This window comes from Eptesicus fuscus, chromosome 10 (assembly GCF_027574615.1).
Source record: "Eptesicus fuscus isolate TK198812 chromosome 10, DD_ASM_mEF_20220401, whole genome shotgun sequence".
NCBI classification, from domain to species: Eukaryota; Metazoa; Chordata; class Mammalia; order Chiroptera; family Vespertilionidae; genus Eptesicus; species Eptesicus fuscus.
The window spans coordinates 96,970,584-96,992,296 of NC_072482.1; the positions used below are offsets into that span (position 1 = coordinate 96,970,584).

The window sequence follows — 21,713 nt, forward strand, 5'->3', positions numbered from 1 at the left end:
TAATAAACATGCAAAAACAGACTATTAATCTGCTCTGATATGTATAACTTGCAAATGTATGCCTACAATCTTCCTAATGCTCACATTTAGTTGCTTCCACCAGGAGAAACAATCAAGATAAATGAGAGTCCTTTAGTGAGAATTAATGCAATGCATATAATAATGTGTTTTACCATCTGCTTTCACAAACACAAGCGGGAAATTATGGCAATTCAGGTTATTTTAGTATATTAATATCAAAAAGAGAGCATATTTTGTTTATGATGTTTTCAGAATCAAAACCAATTTTCTCAAGTACTACTTAATTTTAAAATAGAAACAACTTAATTTTCTTTAATAAAGTAACAAACTAGCATCTCAACTAAAAAACATCTTCCAAGTATTTGGTGAAAGATGTATGCGAGGTGGCATTTTTAGTAAATCCATTTCAAACATTAAGTCTCTCTCCACCTTCCGCGTGGTTTTCAAAGGCAGGAACGACACCGCATTCCTCATCGCATCCCCAGAGCGCAATGACCGCCAAGTCTTGTCAGGAGCGGGTTCATGGTCTATCCAGCCGACACACCACCGAGTTAGCTGACAGGGAGCCATGCCCCCAGGGACCACGGTCAGGCTCCTGTGAACTTCTGGTCACATTCCCATCCACCGATCACTACGTAACGTGTTTTACGTGTGTTTCTCTTCAAAGACCTTTTTTAGTCTACACCAGTGATGGTGAACCTATGACATGCGTGTCAGCACTGACACGCGTAGCCATTTCTGATGACACGCGGCCGCTGAGGCGGCCGCATGCCGAGGATGAAACATTTGCTGCTCCTGAGGATGAAACATTTGCGAAATCATGTTTTTTCCTCAAAGTGACACACTACCCGAGTTATGCTCAGTTTTTTGGTGAAGTTTGACACACCGAGCTCCAAAGGTTGCCCATCACTGGTCTACACTGTGGGTTCATGAGCACTGCACCCTCACTCAGGCCTCACGACGCTTCTCACACACACTGTCTCCACGAGGCTCACCGGTGCCTCCTCGTGCCTATCAGGACCCCAGACAGAGCAACAGCACTAGGCCTGGCCACTTTACACAGCAAGGTCCCCAAAACAATGCACAGAACCCAGCCGGTGTGGCTAAGAACCCAGCCGGTGTGGCTAAGAACCCAGCCAGTGAGGCTAAGTGGTTGAGTGTCGACCTATGAACCAGGAGGTCACAGTTTAATTCCCAGTCAGGGTATATGCCTGGGTTGCAGGTTCGATCCCCAGTCTGGGGCGTGCAGGAGGCAGCTGATCAATGATTCTCTCATCCTTTTTTTTTTTTTTTTAATATATTTTATTGATTTTTTACAGAGAGGAAGGGAGAGGAAGAGTTAGAAACATCAATCAGCTGCCTCCTGCACAGGCCCTACTGGAGATGTGCCCACAACCAAGGTACATGCCCTTGACCGGAATCGAACCTGGGACCCTCCAGTCCGCAGGCAGCTCTATCCACTGAGCGAAGCCGGTTAGGACTCTCTCTCATCCTTGATGTTTCTCTCTCTCTCCCTCTCCCTTCCGCTCTGAAGTTAGTAAAAATATTTTTTAAATGCAGAGAAATGGGAAAAAACATAGTACAAATCCACAGCAAACAGGATTCTTGTTTCCAGCATGAGAGCTGGGACCAAAAGGCAGAGTGCTGCTCCGTGGATGACCCCGCCTCCCACGGCTCTGCCCACACACATGTGCTTCAGTGACGGCGAGAGCACCAGAGCCCCGCTTCTAGGCTACACATACATCTTAGTGAGCAGACGGACTCGCAAGGACAGAACCCACACGCCATGAGGACCGACTCTATGTTCACCCAGCAGGCATCTGAGGAATGCGCAGGGATGGAAGGGGGAGTGAATGAGGTCATTAGCATAATCAGGTGCTCCCGTGACCCCCAGCAACAATCATCATGTTGATCGACTGAGACACGGCCACGTGACATGGACCCACCAGCGACCGCTGCTCTCACCGTGGCCCAGGCGGACCTGGGAACTAGGCCCTGCCCTGCCTAGCGCACAGGCTATCGCTTTGTTTATCCACCGCTCTTGGCTGCTAAGTAAGAAACTTCTAAAACAAGTGTCATCCAATTCTGCTGGGAAACCTACAGACTTCACTTAGTCCCTCCACCAGCTGGAACAAGAAATTACCCACCCTCGGGCCCAGCGCGGGGCAGTAAAACATTCCTGTGCTCGGTCAGTCTCCGCTGCGGATAAAGCTCTCTCCGAGGGAGAGGGGCCAGCTGCGGGCTGCCCGCGAGCGGTCACATGGTGTTCTTGGAAAGCCAGTTCTCACTGGTGGGAACCATCTGAAAACATGTGACACCCTGGGGGAGTGCCACACCTCCCTCATGGGCAAACTGATTCTGCTCTTTAAGTTTCTATTCAGACCCAGTGCCGGTTTGGCTAGGTGGATAGAGCATCGGCCTATGGACGAAACGGTCCTGGGTTTGATTCCGATCAACAGCACGTACCTCGGTTGCAGGCTCCTCCCCTGCCGGGCCCTACTCAGGGCTCATGCAGGAGGCAACCAACCCATGTGTTTCTCTCACATCGATGTTTCTCCCTGTCTTTCCCCCTCTCTCCCTAAAAATCAATGGAAAGATGTCCTTGGGTGAGGATTAACAACAAAAATTCCCATTCGCTGGTGTTCAGCCCGTTGGTCGCCTGTGATGTTTATTTCCCACAAGCCACAGGCATTCTCCACTGTTTCAAGTTGTGCCACAAAAACATACAAAAGTTTCAAGCCATTGCTCGCTGGCGTCCTACCGTTTCGCATGCAGACACTTCCGCGGCCTCGGCCTGCTGCCTCGCTGTCACCCAGCTCGCCCAACTCATGGCAGCCGCAGCTCTTCCTTCACCATCAGTGCGCCAGATCCTCCAGCGACTCAGAAATAAACCCACGTCTGGGCATACACGCATCATGCCGCACACAACTAACGTACACGCACCGCACAGAAGCAGGAACGCACAGAGCTGGGCCGTTTCTCTTTCCAGCAGAGAAATGGTTAAATAAAAACAAAGCACATCTTTTCTTGAATGTCACATGTTACCTTTAAAACTCCAACTCGCTAACTCAGTACTGAATCACTTAATGATAGAAAGTTAGCAGCTCAACAGAAGGGGCGCTGTTTTTCTGGGCACAACGGCATCACCTAATTAGAGCTAAGACTCTGCCTGTCAAAGACAGCCTCTGACTCCGCCTCATGCTGACCTACCCAGCAAGTTAGCTAACCTTTCTGGGCCTCGATTTCCATCTGTAAAATGGAGATAATAATAGTACCTATACCTCATAGGTTTGTTTTGAGGATTAAATAATAACAGATAAAAACTGCTTAAAACAGTGCTCAGTACGTTATTTATTGCTAACAATAAATATGATGTTAGTTTGTGGAACAGTCAACAAAAGAGGACTGCTGTCAGAAAAGCGGCCTCGGGAGGACATCACAGCCTAGAAATGGAACTTGAGGAATGCAGAGGGATCGCTAAACTCCAACCACTTCTTTTCAGCTTCCTCGGTGACAAAAAATTAGATACTGAACAGTCATGCTCAGATTTTTCAATGTCTACATGTGCATTTCACCCTTCTTCATGGCTTTAAGTGGCTATGAGTTTATTTTTGTAATCAACAGTTCTCACTGCTCATTTTATTTAACCTGTGTGTATTCTGAAATGTAGTTTACATGATGATGCAAACGTGAGTCTCACTAACCTGAGCTGGTCTTAAGAAACAGTAACTGATCACTTTGACATAGAAGGTGCGAGCTGTTTAGGCGTTTAGAGCGTTGGCTTTGCGGCCGGCACCTCGGGCTCCCCTTTCTAGCGAGCAAGCACAGAGCCACAGGGTGAAGTTATCCTTATCCTTTAGGATGGGGGGGGACCTTTTCCTGCCAAGGGCCATTGGGATATTTATAACATCATTCTCAGGCCATACAAAATTATCAACTTAAACATGAGCCTGCTCTATCTGGCCAAACATTTAATTAACCCCCCCCCCCCCCCTAATGCCTTGGCAGGGCCAGACCCAATGATTTCGAGGGCTTTCTACAGCCCGAGGGCCGGATGTCCCCGCCCCTGCTTTAGGGTTTCACAATGAACCACGAAGACAGCGAAGCACACACCATACCGGACGCGATTCTGCTCAGACTGTCCATACGAAGACAGGTTGGCTCTAGAGCATGCTCTGTTCTGTCTGCATTCTTTTTAATCAGGAGAGAGACTAAGGTGGGCACATGCGTGGACTACCACCGGTCTCGGCGAGTCCAATCTCATGAACCTAGTCCCTCTCCACATTTCCGTGGAAACGCCAGTGAGTGTGTCGAGACCAACAGCCTCTCCGGTGCTAAGTGTTGCCGAACTGGTCCTGGTCCCTCCTCCGTTTCCCCTCCTCGAGGTTTATCAGAATCAGACAGAGCAAGCCCGGGAGAGTTTATGACCCCTGTCCTCAAGCTGCCACGCTTATTTCTTCACACACACAAAATGAATCCACAAACGTGGAGACTTGTAAGCGGTAACAAACATATCATAGAATATCATTCCTGATGAATTAAACACATTTGTGCCAACAAACATTTATTTCCGCCAAACAATTCAGAAATAATACTGAACCATTTAAACAGACAGGAATCTGGCCTCCAGTCAAGAAAAGCAATCATGTATTTTAAACAGCACTTCAATAGAGCTGCGCTTTCAGACAAAGCCTTTCCCGCTCGCTCGGCACAGAATGTGGGCAGGGTGCCAAGGCTCCTTATCAGCGGGCTGACATCAGAGCGGGCCTGCGTGCGTCAGCGCCAGGAGGGCCCCTGGCCGTGGCCACGGACCATGTGTTCCTTATCTTATCAGTTACGGTGTCTGGCACTTCCCCCGGTGCGTGAACCTGAGAGGAAGGAAGGTGTGTGCCTGTGAGGGTGTAGGTGAGGGCTGTGCGCTCAGCAGACTGCCGCTTGTTCGCAAAACAAACAGGCCCGCACAGCCACGGTGACGGAAGTTCCTGGCCTCGAACCCAACCTGAAAAGAGAGTTTACGACGAGGCGCTCCAGCTCTGTGACCACCGCTCTCCTAGCCACGCAAACGTGTGTCAAAATTAGACTTGGGGAAGAGTGAGTCCATTAGATTCCCCCTGGCAGAGCTAAAGAAAAGGCAATTCCTTAGAAAACGTACACATAGCTCTCACGTTAGCTCCAGTAGAGCAGTTCTTGGGGTTGTGAATAAAATGAAAACAGCTTCAAATGTTTGCTACCGTGTGCATCTCCAAAGATCAGGTCTGGACGGCGGAGAGGGATACTCGGGGACCTGGTGCGGCCCAATCCGTCACTCAAACCCAGACTGAGAGTTTCCTGAAGAGAAAAGGGCCTGAGAAGAACTACCCAGAAATTAACATTTTTAAATGATTTTAAAATCACTTTAGAAGAAATTTTAAGTATTTAGACATCACACTTGCTAAGTAAAAATTAATTTTCTGATGTCATAAACTAGTACTTTTAATATCCAAAACAAAAATCATTTAATACTGTCAACTCAAAGTGTGCATGTTAAATAGTCCTCTACTAAAAACAACATGATTTACAATTCCTCACAACGCTGGTTATACAGCTAACAAGAGATTTTTGAAAGTACATTTAAACCCACCACTTCCTATTCCTTCAAGCTTACCCGTTAAATTAGAATACATACAATTAATTTGAACCCAGATACTCTTCTACATGGGTTGGCGGTCATGCTCTTATAAACCATACTAGCAGCCCGTTTGCACGAAGATTCGTGCAATAGACCTTCATTCACCTGGCTGCCTGCACCAGTTTTCTGCCGGCACCGGGGACCCAGGCCTTGGTTGTGGCCACCGCCTTCTGCCTTCTTTCAGGGTCGGGGCTTGGCCCCGGGCGGTGGCCTTGGGCTCAGCCGCACCCAACATCCCTGCTAAGGATCGAAGGAGCCGACCCCCAGTGGTTTCCTTCGATCTGTGCAGGCTCCCCGCTGGTGCCCAAGGCCGGGAAAGCCTCCGCCTGAGGCTTTCCCGGCCTTGGGCTCGGCTGAACCCCAGCGTCCCTGCAACGGTTTCCTGGTGGGCGTGGCTGGTGGGCGTGGCTTGTGGGTGTAGCGAAGGTACGGTCAATTTGCATATTACTCTATTATTAGGTAGGATGGGAAAAACTGTTTTCTCCCATAACAAAATTTTCTTCCCAGCCCACAACCTTCCACTCTGGACCGAAATACTGTATTTCCCCACAACAGTCTATGATGCAGCTCTACCCCTCAAGGGGATGGCCCTCGGAAACGGGGCCTTTGCAGCTAACAGGTACTGGGAGCGGGGCCCTCGTGATGGGAGAGATGCCATTTATAAGAAGAGCTACCATGTCCCTCCACCAGGTGAGAACCCAGCGAGAAGAGAGCTACCTGCGGGCCAGGGAGGAATTCTTACCAGGAAGTGAGTCACCCTGCCCCTGGCTCTTGGGCCTGTCAGCCCTGAGAACTGTGAGGAATAATGTCTGCTGGGTAAGCCCACAGCCTGTGGTCTTTTATCACAGAGCAAGCCCCGCAGGCCAAGACTCTTTTCCTGTCCTCCCGCCTCATTCCATTCCACAGTCTGACCTTTGCCCTCAACTTTGGCACCTGATCACCTGGTTTCTCTGCCTAAACCTTGCCTCCCTATTGATTCCGAAAATCTTGGCCAATTACTACAATAATGCCTCAGCTGCCACCACGGAACCCCTTGCTTATCCCCAGCAGTACGTCAACACAAGTGTCCGATTCCCTTCCTGACATTTCTAACTGTTTGAGAAAAATGCAGTCATGCCGATTCTTTCTCCCCCGAGACTCCCAATCCCGAGGAGCGGAGTCCAGACCATCCCGTTAATAAAGCATTCACACCTCGTTATCTCCCTGACACGTGACTTGACCTCGTTTTCCCTCTTCCACGTTTCTCTGAACTTTCCCTTGTTTTCTATCTTCTCTCCTAACGCAGCCAGCTCTGCCTCTCAGAGGGAGATTCTTTCTCCGCCTTCAATGTCCTCCTTCAATTAACCCCTCATCTCCTTCAGCTCTCCTTAGCGCCAAGCTCTCTTCGTCTCCTCTCACAGGTTTCTAACGTGCTCAGGCTCCCAACAATCCTGAAACAACAATCTCCCGCAAGCCCGGTGAACTCATCAGCCATCCACTTCTTCCTGTCACCGAGTTGAAACAGCAGTCCGCTGTGTGCTTGACTGTCCTTCATTCCGATTAACGCCTGGATCAGCCCGCTCCGAGGTCAGCCGCCAGCACTGCTCGGAAACGGCTTTTGCCAAGAGAAGCCGCTCCCCTAAACAGATAAGCATCATTATCTCGCTTTTAGGATGATCTCAATCTTCATCTTCGTTGGCCTCAGCAATGTCAGATATTGCTAACCAGCCCCTGGCTTCGAGAATTTCTCCCACAACATAGCTAAGGAGGCCGGTTTACCCAACAGTCCGTTTGCCTAAAGCAAATGTTTTTAAACAGAGCAATCACTCTATAAAATCTAAAATGAGAAACAGCCAACCAGAACTTACAGACATCTCCAAAAGCTGTTAAAGCGAACCCCTCCCGTTTAAAAGCTGCGCGCTTTTTAACACAATAAAACCCTTCCAGCAAGGGTGGATGTCCAAGGCTTTCAATGCGTGAATGAAAGATATTTTAGTCAATTGCTATTTTTAATAAACTGGCAGATTACAACCGAGCTACACAGCAGTCATGTGCTGTCCGCCTAATCGCCCTCCCAGGTCCCTTTCTCTGACTCAGAGACGCCCCGCGCCTGTTCAATCCGAGATTTCCTCTTCCATCCTCACCGGCATCCTTTTCCAAGTCTTCTCTCCCCCTGGTCTTCCACTGTAACGTCCCTGTGGATGCCTTCTACATCCATCCTCCTAGCTTCTAAAGGAAAAAAATCCAATAGCTACCAGGTAACTGACACCCCCACTTCTTCCATCCGGACTCCTCCCTCTCCTGTACCCCATCTCTTTTTAGGTCAAATCCTCCTCCTCCCGGTCACCAAGGCCAAACCCCCAGCCACCCTCCGAATCACCGTCTCCTCCCATCCTCGAACACGTGCAATGCCTGCGGGGTCCCGCGCGTGCCACCTGCACCGCCTGCTGCCCCCGCTGGGCCCCGTCCACCCCCCGGCACTGCCTCTGCTCAGGACACGGGCGGCGGCCACTTCCTCCCCCAAGGTCAGGGCAGGTCCCCATCTCCGGCTCAGAACAGCCTCGCTGGACAGTCACGGGGACAACGTCCTGTGTGAGGACGGGTCACTGTGTGGCCATCGCACGGGCAAGGCCACGCTCCTGCCAACGTGTCCGCCACACCCGGGGCTCCCGCCGACGCTGCGGCCCGCGGGACACACGGACCGACCGCAGGGCAGGGGGAGAGGACGGCGTGGGGCCCTGAGGTTAGCGCGGCCCCCAGTGCACCCCGGGGCCTCCCCTTCCCCGGTGCAGGCCGTCGGGGCCGGTTTCCCCGCCTCAGCCGAAGGGCACCGGGGCAGTCCCCGCGCCAGCCAGGCTCCCGCTCCAGGCCGCAGGCCAGTCCCTCCGCGCACGCGCAGGAGGGCACTTCCGGCGGGAGGGCCGCCGGGCCTGGAGCCTGCGGACCACGGGGCGGCGCCTGCGCGGTCGCTTCACAGGCCCTGGGGGCAGCCGGCCGCCCGGCCCACACCCCACGCCTCCCACTCAGCAAGTCCTCCACGGCCTCGGGCACCACGCGGGCCTCCAGCGGGTGAGTCCCGCCGCCGTCCTGCCCGCCCTGCACCTGGGCCTGGGAGACCCCACACCTGGGCCCCAGCAAGGCCGCCCGCGAGCCCGCCCACGGCTCTGACCGGCGCCGGGGCAGGGCCGCCCCCCCGCGTCCCCCCAGCAGCACCCACCTCAGGCGCACCTCTGGGGGCCGCTCCAGGTCTCCGGGCCCTTCCAGCCCCAGCCCCGCCCCGCGGAGGCCGCCCCGCAGCCTCCGGACAGGGACAGGCCCTCAGGGGCCTTCGCCCCGCGCCGCCACGCGGCACTGGGCGCCCAGCGCCCAGCACTTCCGGTGACGTCACGCGCACACCGGAAACAGAAACGCCAGCCGCCAGCGCAGAGTCCGCGTCTCGGTTTCTAGGTTTTACAAACGGCGTTCACCACCGGATACAGAGCCCAGCGATGCTGACTCTTAGAAATGACACCTAGAAGATGGGGTCGCTCCCCCAGCACCGAGTGCCATGGGACCCTCGGGCCCAGCACCCCGGCTCCCCGGACCCCCTCCGCCCGTTTCCGGGAGGACCTTGTTCGGCCAAAGCCGACCTCGGACCCCCGTGCCCTCCCTGCAGGTTTCTCCAAACGTAACCGGTGAATTCTTTCTTCCACGTGATGAGAGACCTAAGGCATCAAGGACTGTTAAACGAAATGCAAGCTACATTTTCACACGTTCCCCGGGAAGAGGACAATTGTTTCTGCCTTTTTAGAATTCCAGGTTGCAGGGTAAGCATCTCCTAAGGTGTCTGTACGGAGGGCACCCCGAAAGCACGGCTGGTGCCAACGCCCAGTCTGGGCGGCTCCGAGACCAGCACCCAAACCAAGGGCCCGCGCCCCCAGCCCCGGCCTCCTCGGAGTTCCCTTTTTGCTGGGACTCCATTCTCTTCTCACGAGGATCAGCCTTTATATGTTTTTTCTGATCATCAACCGGAAAGTTATCTTCAGCCCTGAAGGTAATTTATAACGTTGCTAAATACTACTATAAAAATGGATTTTTAACATCTTGTCCGACCGTTTCAAGCTGTATTACTCTCAGTACAATAGACACTAGGGGGAAATAGCTCCCCGCCCCAAACCCAGCTTAATGTTAGAGAAATATCTCGGTGGCACTGAATTATTGGGGAATGAGCTTTATGATTTCACTGGGTTCCCTGCCCTCAAGTCAGTACTTTCAAATATATTCCAAAGTAAATGACCTTTATTTAAGTTACATTTTCTCATCTGTTAGAAGGCATCTGGGGGGGGGGGGAGGGAGGAGGGATTACAATCCTTTCGTAAATAGGAAAATGAGTCTGTATAACTTCTCTAATAAAACCTAACTTTTCGCAAGTTCTGTCTCTAAGGAAAATAAAATGCCGTATTTGCATGTTCCCAGTCACTATTCCATGAAAAATATTAGAAAATTTAAAAATATACAGTAATGGTTTACTATTCACTACAGCAATTTCTGGTAATAACACAAACTCATGTACTGAAATAAACACAATATCACACATGACATCTTCCCCAGAGGTTGGGAGAGTGCATACAGGTAAAATACACATAGAATACAGACATCAATGACAATAAACAGACTCTAGTTTCTGGGTTCTGAAGTTTGTCTCTGCATCTATTACATTCATCGTTTTACCACCAACCTCAGTAAAGTCCTTCCCTAACCGAAGAAAATTAGATTTGGGAATTAAAGTCATATAGGATGGAACACGCAGCACAAATATTTAAATATTTGTCCTTTTGAAAAAATATTCTCATATGCAATTAAATCGTTAAGAAAGCATAATTATAAAGTTCCTTTTAAATCAGCCATGACCAGAAAACTAATATATTTAAGACAGATTAATATATTGCCAACATTTATCAACTCGCTTGTATACTTCTCTGCAAATTGCTGAAGTCCATAAAGTAAAAAGATAAAAATTTAATCAATTGCAAACACACAGAGCAGTGCCATTAAAATACTGCAGGTCTTTATCGGCTTCTAATTCTGTTTACTGGACACGGCACCGGAGAACAGCAAACTGGGTAAAACTGAAATGACAATGACTCTCCGGTCAGTCCAAGCTCTGTTCGGCCGGGTTCCCTACAGAGCCCAGCACACACGACCTGCACATGTCTGTGAGTAGATGACATCACATTTTCCCTCTTTTAATTATCCTCTACTACTCTGCATTAAAAATAGTTTGTAATTTAAGAAAGATATTTTACTTCCTTATATTAGCTTTCAGTAAAATGAAGACTTAATCACAAACTAAAGAAAATGAACACAACCTTTTTTTTTTCTTTGAAAATCAAGTTAGTATTTCTTACACTGGTTTGTGAGTGCGTGGTTCTTCATTTTATCCTCATATTTTAAAGTAATTGCATTTATCCCAGACACATACCAGTGCCTGGCATAGAGGATGTTGGTTACTAGACAGATGGACAGACAGGCAGATAATGGGAAGCCAAATGGGTGGGGGGAAAAGCCATAACTGAGTGTTCTATGTGCTCAGGCTAATTAACTTCTCTGCAACGTGAAACAAATTGCAACTTTAATGTCAAACTAGAAAGCAAGCGAATAGGTTTTCAACAGCCCAGCCATCTAGGTACATTAACATTTTTCATTTGTATTTAAAACTGCATCAACGTATACATGTAATTTTTTAAATTTAAGGTGTTAAGAAAAACTTCAAATATCAAAATTTTAAGTTTAAATATGCTTACTATGTTCATTTTATATGACAAACTAAGATTTTTTTAAAAAGTATAACAAATAGTATTCTGAAGGTTACTTGAAGAATTTGGATTTCCATATGAGATTGAGATAAATTTTTGGATTATCTGTGACTGTGTTTCAGAGATATTTATAAAGACTAGCAGAGGTCCAGAAATGGGATAATACTGACTATCCTTTAATGACTTCCTTTCCATTGTTAACACCACCAGTATTCAAGCAAACCTTGGATCCTGGGGCTTTTCCCCTCCATTTTACAATTCAGAACCAGGCAACACCGACTTCCACGAAAGTAGTCACAATAACTAGGGCTGAAGCTGTTTTAACTCATTTATTCTTCATGACGAATCTGTCAGGTAAGTCATTATTCCCTCCATTTTACAGATGAGGAAGCGGAAGCAGAGAACGTTGAGACAGGTGGTCACACAGCTGGCAGTGCCAGAGCCAGGCCTGAGCCTCCGGAGTCCCACTCTCAGTCACGGGGGGCACCTGCTGACTCAAACCAACCCACGTGCAAGGGGCCGCCAGACACAGACCTTCACGTTCGTCACCCCGAAGCTTCCTGAGTGCTTCCAACATGCCAGCAACAACCCATAGCCTCCTTTTTCCTTCTTATTGCACACGTGTACGATGTTTTGAAGTAGAGACTAAAGTATGACTTACGTTAAAGATCATTATGACAAAATATATTTTTATTGATTTCATAGAGGAAAGGAGAGGGAGAGAGGAGAGAAACATCAATGATGAGAAAGAATCATCGATCGGCTGCCTCCTGCATGCCCCACACTGGGGATCGAGCCCACAACCCAGGCACGTGCCCTGACCGGGAATCAGACCGTGACCTCCTGGTTCATAGGTCAATGGTCAGCCGCTGAGCCACGCCGGCCAGGCTAAAGGAAGATCAGTATTCCATTTTATAATGAAATCAGTATTCCAGTTTATAATGAAAGCATCAAGTATCTATTTTAATAAATAGTGTGGACATTTAACTCAATTAAAACAACCATAATGAAATCACAGGTTTGTAGAGTTATTTCCCCTCAAATAACCAAGTGCTTAAATCAAAATAAATCCCAAAATGGGAAAGAGTTGCTTTGCCCAGATACTCTCGCATCACATCGTATCAGTCATCTGGATCCTAAAGGCACGAGAAGAGGAGCAGAGGGTGGAAGGAAAGGAGGGAAAATTAAAATAGACACAATTCATTGTCGATTAGTTGGCGTGGTCCAAAGGGGTCCCGTCCAACCTTCCCGTCCAATTCCTGGTGGTCCGCACGAGGGGAGCTGTTTGCATTGCCCCAGATAGTGGAAGAGACTTGGAGCCTGTGCCCCGACGAGGATTTCTGCCTGCCTTTGCTATTCTTTGAAGGCTCAGCCTGGACCGAGGCTCAGGTTCCGCACTTGACGTGAAACAGTGCGCTGTCACTGGCGTCCGTGTGAGAGTCGCCGTCTGCGGCAGTGTTTGCTCCACTCTACTCCGTTAGGGTGGACCTGCCAGTCCCGGCTGCCGTCCCTCCTTCAAAGCCCGGCTTTCCAAGCAGCAAGCAGCACAGCTGTCCGGCGGCCCTGCCAGAGCTGCGAGCGCACACCCATCACTCATCTGGCCCAGCCCTGCTCTGCAATCTGGGCCAAAGGGCGATGTCAAGTTCACCTCAAACCTGAGACACACAAACAAGGCTCCTCAAAAGACATAAACGAAAAGTGTAAGTGGCTGCTGAACAGACATCCCCCTGACGTACGTGAAGACCGCCCGCCTGAGATTGCAGGCAGGGGCTGTCGGCTGCTCGCGGAAGAAAGGAGCTTAACCCATGAAGCTGGCCCGTCCGTCCATCCGTGCTGCCCACTGCAGAGATAGCATTACGAGTTCATAATGAAGGATCTGTTTTACAATACCAGCAGACAAAGTATTTTACAATACTAGGAGGAAAAACCATTTTTAAGTTTTCATTCAAATCCTCACAGCCAAATGATCGAGTCCGAAATGCCCTAAGGAGGAAAGCTGATAATATGAGAACATTCTAAAGTGAGCAAAGCGGCCCGCATGTGGGCTCCTGCAATAAGAGAACACGAATCGCGTAATTCAGAATTTACATCAGCAAAACGGACGCCAACTTCTGTGAAGACATTGCATTCGTCACATTATAGTGTCTTTAAATATTTAGCAGTAAACATTGGCTTCGGTGAAGAGCTTTTTATTATAACGACGTTTTACAGGATACATGTGCTCCTAGACTCCCCACCTGGGCAGGGCCCTCCTGTTATCATCCATCACACAGGCCATTCTGAGTAACGGGGTTCAGATAGTAACAAGTCAAAAGTCCAGAGAGAACCAGAACTGCCCGGACTTTTCGTTCTAGCACACCACACGAAGGGACGTGTTCTAAGTGAACGAAACCACCAACAGGAATACTTTTACCATAAGCTGAGATTCAGATTGAATCATAGAAGCCCATAACACATAAGCTTTCTAATAATTGCTTTCTGTGCTGATTATGTAATAATTTTTAAAATGCCATTTGCTAGTGAGAAGAAGCCCACGGTATTGGAGTTCAACTGGAGCAAGCACTGGGGGTGTATCTGAGTGCACATCCCCTGCCTTTATAAACAGATAGGGCCCGAAGCAATGAGAGCACGGAGGGTTGAGGTCTGAATTACTAAAGCCATTCCCATGAGCAGGACCGGGGTCCTTGCAGAAAAGGCCGACTCCATGTCGGAGGTAGGAAAGCTTCAAGTAGGTACGGGCCATTCTGTCCCAGCAGGGCAAGCGGGCACCTCAGGCTAATGGAGACGATGCGAAATGGGCCAAGGGAATGTTCTGAACGAGTCCGTACCGGCCAAGTCTGGGCCAGTGAGGATCAGAACGAATAAATACAGCAGTGGGCTGTATGTCACACACTACATGTAAAAGGAAAAAGAACAAATACGGGCTTGTATTATTGTAACATAAAATACCCAAGGGATCCACGAGTCCATGCTCATACCCAAAGCAGAGGAAAACAAGGAGATGGGAGGGGAAGGTGAGAGGAGCTCTTTACAGGATAATTCAAGGTTTAGATGTAGAAGGAAGAGTAGACTTTTTCAAACACCATCATCCTGTAAGCTCCCAGCCCCCAAATAATTAATCCAGGCAAAGCAAGCAATGAATGCCAAACCAGAAACACGTTCTTCACGCCATCGCCAACTACCATCCACTGAGGACGCGTCACAAAGCAGAAAAGATACCTTCACAGTGGAGACATCCAGCGGCCGCCATCTGAACCCAGTGAGCAAATGTCCCGTCGCCACAAACAGAACTGACGTTGAATGACGCAGTGAGAGAGTCTAAAAGGGAACGCAGCGGAAAGGGGTGGCAGGACAATCAACAAGACCCAGGTCACGTCGCTAGGTTTGCCTTCGATCTGTGGGTGAAGAAACTGAAATTCAGGAAAGCTAGATGACTTTCTCAAAGTCAAGTTCTCTTGTGAGTGGCAAAGCGGGACTTGGGACCAGCTCTGTCTGATTCTGAAACTCCGATTCCACAGACTACAGGAGGCTGGCCTCCCCAACCACCCTCCCATCGAAAGTCTGGGTCCGGCCAAGTGTGGATGGCTCCCTTAAACCCTGGCCAACTCCTCCAGGGGCCAGCCCTAGCCTCCGTCCTGTTCCCCTAAACCAGTCGTTTCTACTTCAGTCCTTGTGAGCGTCAACGAGAGCACCCCCTCAAGTTCACAACAGCACTGTGGAGTCAAGGCTGGGAATCCTTGGCTGTGTCAGAGTCAGGAAAACTGGCTCAACTACCATAAGGATGGATGCCTGCAAAGGTAATAGAGATAAGCCTACAGAACACCCCAAATTGAAGGGGTATTATCATCTTACTAGAGGCCCGATACACGAAATTCGTGCAAGGGGCTCGGCCCTCGCAGCCCCGGCTGCCTTGTGCCTCGCAGCCCCAGCTTCGTCCAGAAGGTCATCCAAATGGTCGGTCGTTCTACTGTTTGGTCTAATCAGCATATTAGCTCTTTATTATATAGGATTGTTCTAGTCCAATGAAATGACTGAATAAAATCAACCATGAGACATATCCATGAAACGCTTGCCTGGGATCCATTATAACAGCCTCAAATGAAAATCAACACTTATCTTAATCAAATTTTAACACCAACACCCAGACCTCTAGCATAACACAGCCAAAAGCCTAGTCAGTACCTGAAGTTAACCTGTCCAACAACGAACACCTGATTTTCATACACTATAGACCCTCCATTTTACAGACTTGAGGAAAAACAACAGAGCGTGGCCAACACTTTTTCTTTTTTTATTGCATGTATTGGGTGACAGTGGTTAGTAAGACTGTATGGGCTTCAAGTATACAAGGCTATGATCCGTCATCTGTGTGCGGCATCGTATCCCCCACCCAGTCTCCGTCTCTCACCCACAGATTGGCTGTACCTTTAAAATACACTCACAATCCCACGGCTTCTCATCCAGCATGCCGCCCGCACCGTGGTCCCGGCCACCACCAACCTTGTCGGGGTCGGTCACTGGCCTCCTGACTGGTCCCCCCGTTTCTGCCCTTCCTCTCCTGGCCTCGGTCCTCAGCGCAGCAGCCGGGGTGACTTTATTCAGCAGATCAGGCCACTCCCCTGCTTAAATCCCTGCCGGCTTCCCGTGTTGCTGAGAGGACAGAGGAGCTCGGTGACGGGGTCCTGAGCACCTAGACGTGCTCTCAGGTGAGGGCCCTGCACCTGCTGCTTGTCCCTCGGCGTGAGGCCTTGTCACCGCGGTCTGCACGGCTCCCCGCTTCCTGCGAGAAGGCCTCGCTCAGATCTCACCTGCTTGGAGCGGCCTTCCCTGCCTTCCCCAATCAGAGTCTAACTACACTCCGTACCCCTTCGCCCTGCCTTTTCTCCCTGGAAAGTACCCCCAGCTTCAGGCACCATACCTGTGCTTATGTGTTTACTAGAGGCCCGATGCACACAATCCGTGCAAGGGGCTCGGCCCCCCTGCCCGCCATCCCCACCCCCGCTGCTGCCTCCGCCTCGGCCCCCTCACCGCCGGGGCTTCGTCCAGAAGGATATCCAGTCTAATTAGCATATTACACTTTTATTATTATAGATTTCTATCGACCACCTCCCCCTCCACCCCATGCCGCCCCCAGGAGGCAGAAGTTTTCTTCTTAATCTGCTTGCTCACTGCCGAACTCCCAGTTTTAAAAAGAGCAGCACCGAATACCTGTGGCGTAAATGAAGAAATAAATGAGTCTCTGACAAACCCAGACACACAGAGCACGAATCCAGGAAAGTATCCTTGTGGGTTGGTGTTTGAGCCACTTTCTTCTAACATAGAGAGCTAAATCCCGGCCCGGCTGGAACGCTGAACTAGTCCTGCAGTCAGTTACCGCAGGTCCTGAGACACTGCGTGGAGGAAAGTCAGCCAACAGGGTCGCCCTGGACGGGCCAGGGGCGCAGGCAGGAGCAGGAGCGCCCGCCCCCCCACAGCACGGTTGGATTTGCACCCAAGCGCTTTCCTCTCCAGAACCAGGATTCCGGCACAAAACGCTTCCTCCCTGTTGGCTATCTGAGTGGACTACCATTTGTACCCGGATTATCAACGGAAGGCAGACCTCCCCTTTCCCTGCTGTGGAACAGCTCTGCACCAGTGTCTTCAGTTTGTAAAATTTTAAGCGAAGTTTTGCTAAAAAATATATTTTTCATTTATTTTTCCTGTTTCAAAAGATACTTTGACAGTGAGTCGCCAATACATTTGCGTGTCACTCTTAAAAGCTGTATTTTAAGGCCTCAAACAGTGTTAAAGCAGCTTTTGTATATTACAGGTGACAGATTAATAGGAGGAAAGAGTCCCTCAGGTAAGTCCTAAGGTAGCACATAATCCAGGGGTGGGGAACGCCCAGCCCTCGGGCCACATTAAGGCCGTGAAATCATGTGGTCTGGCCCTGCCGAGGCAGGAGGGTGAGTTAATTAAATGTCTGACCAGAGGGAGCAGGGCTCATGTTTAAGCTGACCATCTTGTATGGCCCACGCATGACGTTATGAATACCCAGGGCCCTCGGCAGGAAGAAGTCCCCACCCTGAGAGACCTGGGGCAATGCTACAGGAACAAGCCCGGGTTCCACACACAATGCCCACATCCCACGTCCCAGAGCCTCACGGCCACGGCCACGGCCACGGCCACGGCCAGGGCGGGAGACAAGGGGAATCAGGATGGTGTCGGGTTCCCTGACAGCCCTGGCTGTGCCTCTGCCCGTGTACATCCCACCGACATCTAACGGACGGTAATTAGAAGCTGACAGAAAGAAGACTGTGAGGCGAGTGGATGGAGGAGAGGAAGAAGGGCCACAGAAATGTGCTGTGCGGCCCACGTGGCACAGCGAGTGGCAGGTGTCCCGGCGGGGAACAGGCACGATGGCAGCCAGCACTCCGCCTCCTCGCCGCTCAAGGCCGCGAGCCGGACCGGCACACCACCCAAGAGTCTGATTTAAGAGGCGACTTTCCCCGCGTACTTTCTGTTATAGAAAAACCCCAAACCTACTCATTTGCTGGGTAGACCTTAAAATACCAACACACACTTTAGCCATTACCTAATCACTCCTGGGAATGGCGACACGTATTGTTTGCACAACTTTGAAAGAAACTTTCCAACTCCTCCTCAATTTCTGTTTTCCCTGTTTCCAGGTCATGGAGAGCGCGCCCCAGAAGACTAACAATATCAGAGAGACCTCAAAAATACAGCTTTTAAGAGTGACACGCAAATGCATTGGCAACTCACTGTCAAAAGTATCTTTTGAAACAGGAAAAATAAATGAAAAATGTATTTTTTACCAAAAACTTGGCTTAAATTTTTACAAACTGAAGACACTGGTGCAGAGCTGTTCCACAGCATGGACAGGGGAGGTCTGCCTCTCATTGATAATCCGGGTCCCAATGGCAGGGTCCCTGCTGTGTGCCCCTGGGAAAGGGTCTATCCTAACGTTCCGACCGGTAAGGTGGTGATAACTACCATTTTATAGGAATGACTGTGAAGACAGGTGAAGATGATGCATGGAGAAGTCTCCATATACCGCTAGAACAGCGGTCGCCAACTGGTGGTCTGTGAGGTCCTGAAGGTTGGCGACCGCTGGTCTAGAACATGATAATTAGTAAAAAAATTAAAATAAAAAAATTAAAAAAAAAACCTGGTTCCTTGGGTTCTTGTATTTTCTATTAAGCCCATACAATAGGTAGAATCACAAATCGATTTTTAAAGAAAAAAATTCCATTATCCCTATCCCTTTTCAAGTAAATTGGGAAAATGTTAACGCCTAACTCCTGGACTCAGAGTCAGGAAGTGGTTTTGCTGCCACCTCGGGGGGTGGCCATGGACTTGGTCATGTGAAGTATGGTGACCGGGCCAGCATGCGTGGCTGCCTGGGCGTGGCTTCACCCTCGGTCTCCCGAGGGACCCCAGGTGACCAGGGAAGCGCTCCCTCCTGATTCTCATCCCCCCCCCTCCCCCGGATGTGTGCCCCCAACCCTCCCAAAGCCGTAGAACAGCCCTGCCGGGCAGCAGCCCAGGGTGAGCTGAACGCTGCTCCCCATTCTCACAGATCCCAGCACCTCCTGCGCTCTGTCCCCCTTCCGGAGGCCAGGCCACAGGAACGATGGAGGGGTAAGGAATACAAACCATCAGGACGCATGTCAGGCCAACTCCCCCACCGGGACCGGGACGGAGCTTTGGGCAGGTCCTACAGGCTCCGCTGGAAACAAAGGCAGCCACAACAAGGAAACAGACAGCAGGCGGAGGCCACAGAACCACAAAACCGGGCCACCTTCCCGAGGCGGCAAACCCTCCGGGGCCCCGGGTGCGGTTCGGCCCTCCAGTGCTCGGCCCCCACGGCTTCCCGTCGCCCTGGTCCCACCTCTCCGCCGGCTTCTCCCCAATAACGCACAAGCCAACCAGGTCTGTGTTTGTTTCCTCGGCGTCGCCCTGAGCTCCAGCCATAATGGAAGTCAGGGGACCGCGCAAGCCTCTGCTTCCATCAGCTAACCCCACCCATCAGTAATATCGGGGGGCCTCCCTTACATGGGGGTGTTATAAACAGCTACTTCCCCGTGGTCTTTACTTATTTCTTTTTAAATGTCTTTATTGACTTTCAGAGAGAGAGGGGGAGGGAGAGAGGGGTAGAAACATCAAGGATGAGAGCGAATCATTGATCGGCCGCCTCCTGCACACCCCACACTGGGGATCGAGCTCACAACCCGGGCCTGTGCCCTGACCCGGGATCCAACCGTGACCTCCTGGTTCAGAGGTCGACGCTCAGCCCCCGAGCCCCGCCGGCCGGGCTCCCAGGGCCTTTAAAGAGGCTCAGCAGAGCCGCTGGTTCACAAGCATTCACCGCCGTGTCACTCAAACAAGCACCCTCCTCACCGTATATCCTGGTCGTAGAACGGGGGGTCGCCATGGACGGGCCAGGGGCGCAGGCAGAAGCAGGAGCACCTGTCCCCCCCGCAGCACGAAGCCTCTATGCAGGCACCCGTGGCCCGGCGGGCACCCGAGCCCCAGCGCTGGCATCAGGCATGCAGACGGCCCTGGCCCGGGGCTGGCCCAGTCACCTCCTACCCGAGGCAGAGCTGGGCCCGGGGGAGGGGGGGCGCCCTCTGCTGCCCCACTCTCTCCGGCCCAGGACCCACCAACTGCCTCCAACAGATTCCAACTGCCAGGCTGGGGACAGCCTGGGCCCTGCGCCGCTGACATCACAGTGACCCCGGAACCCGCACCCCCGCACCTCCCACAGCCCCCTCAGCCAGAGGCTCCGTCTCTCAGTCAGCACTCCCTCCCCGAATGAGGAGGTGACACCTCGCCATCCATCACCTTCACTCCTCAGGGGCCCCGGGGAGGACCCGCTGGGTCTCCAGTACCACCTGCTGGGATGCATGGCCCCGAGGCCCAGCCTCCCCAGCAGCTCTCCCCATCGCAGGGGCAACGGCCAGACGGGCCCTGCCAGGAGCCGGCATCTAAGAAAACGGCGCGGACGAGCCCTCTGCAAAGTGAGGCTGCCAGACCAGGTAACCTCATCGGGGGGAAAGGGGTGTCTTCTTTTCTAACAGATGTTTATTGGTTTCAGGGAGGGAGGGAGAGAGAGAGAGAAACACCAAGGATGAGAGAGAATCACTGACCAGCTGCCTCCTGCACCCCGCACTGGGGGTCAAGCCCGCAACCTGGGCCTGTGCCCTGACCGGGAACTGAACTGTGACCTCCTGGTTCCTAGGTCGACGCTCAGCCCCTGGGCCACGCCGGCCGGGCGATGAAGACTGGTTCGATGTTGCTCACTGTTGTGTGTCTGAGCCTAGCCGAGACCTGGCACACAGGAGGCGTTTAGTAACGTTCGAATGTCGGACTAAACACATCCAAATGGAGACACAGCCCTGAACGGGGTCAGTGACCTTCCTAATGAACCCAAGCATTCACCACGGGGCGCTGCTCGCCGTGGAGAATCCGATAAAATCTTCATCCAGGCCAAGGGTGAGACTCCGGGGACAGAGCGCACAGCATGCGCGTGAAGCGTTTAATTCTGTGCCTCACGTCAAGAAAAACAAAATGGATACGGTAACCAAGCCACACAGTGACCTAAGACTGTCACCGTAGACATCCCTTTCCGAAGACACGTGTCCTTTGGATGCTCCCCACCAGCCCTGCCGCATGCCTCTGATTCCACAGCGATGATCACGGGGCTGGGCTGTTTCCACGGGAGACACGCAGGAGCCAAAGGCGGGAGGACCAGGCTCCGAGGAGACGAGGAGACAGCGCCACTGGGTTACCTTCTTAACAGAACTTTTGTCAAAAGGCGAGGAAACCTCCCGTGTGTGGGTCTAACGTCCTTTAAACTATGGCGTGTATCCAAACGCATAAAGCGAGTTTTATTTTAAAACTCCTCTGGCCGGGGACTGCCTGCCTCGGAGCTCATGTGGTCAGCGTAGAGGAAGCTGATTAGGTCACGACCAGGTTCCCTGTGCTAAAATCCAAGAACCTCTGCGCATCCCGGCCGCCTCCCCCGGCACCTCCCGGCGCCACAGCGCGGACACACGCCCCTGCTGCGGTCACTTTCGTTTTCTGCTTCCCGTGCCCCGAGCCGCACCCTCCGCTGTGCAGCGCTCACCGCCCGGGAATGCGGGGCCCACACCCTGCAGGCCCAGCCCGGGAGCAGCCCCGGCTGTGTCCACTGATGCCTGTCAGGAACCGCCCGCCCTCCGCTCTGCCCACAGCGTGGACTTCCTTCC

The 21,713-nt window shown here is 51.4% G+C and overlaps 1 protein-coding gene across 2 annotated transcripts in view; it reads right to left on the bottom strand.

Moving 5' to 3' along the window:
- The window catches only part of PDE10A (phosphodiesterase 10A), a 117,661-nt gene that overhangs the window by 58,901 nt on the left and 37,047 nt on the right, over positions 1 to 21,713 (bottom strand). Inside the window, exon 1 of one of the 2 annotated variants that reach the window (XM_028132928.2) lies at positions 19,864 to 20,144. The exons of the other annotated variant lie outside the window; for it this stretch is intronic. Within the exon in view, the coding sequence (XP_027988729.1) occupies positions 19,864 to 19,897 (34 nt within the window). The 5' untranslated portion in view covers positions 19,898 to 20,144. Of the gene's footprint in view, positions 1 to 19,863; positions 20,145 to 21,713 lie in introns of those variants that run through there. 2 annotated transcript variants of the gene reach the window in all.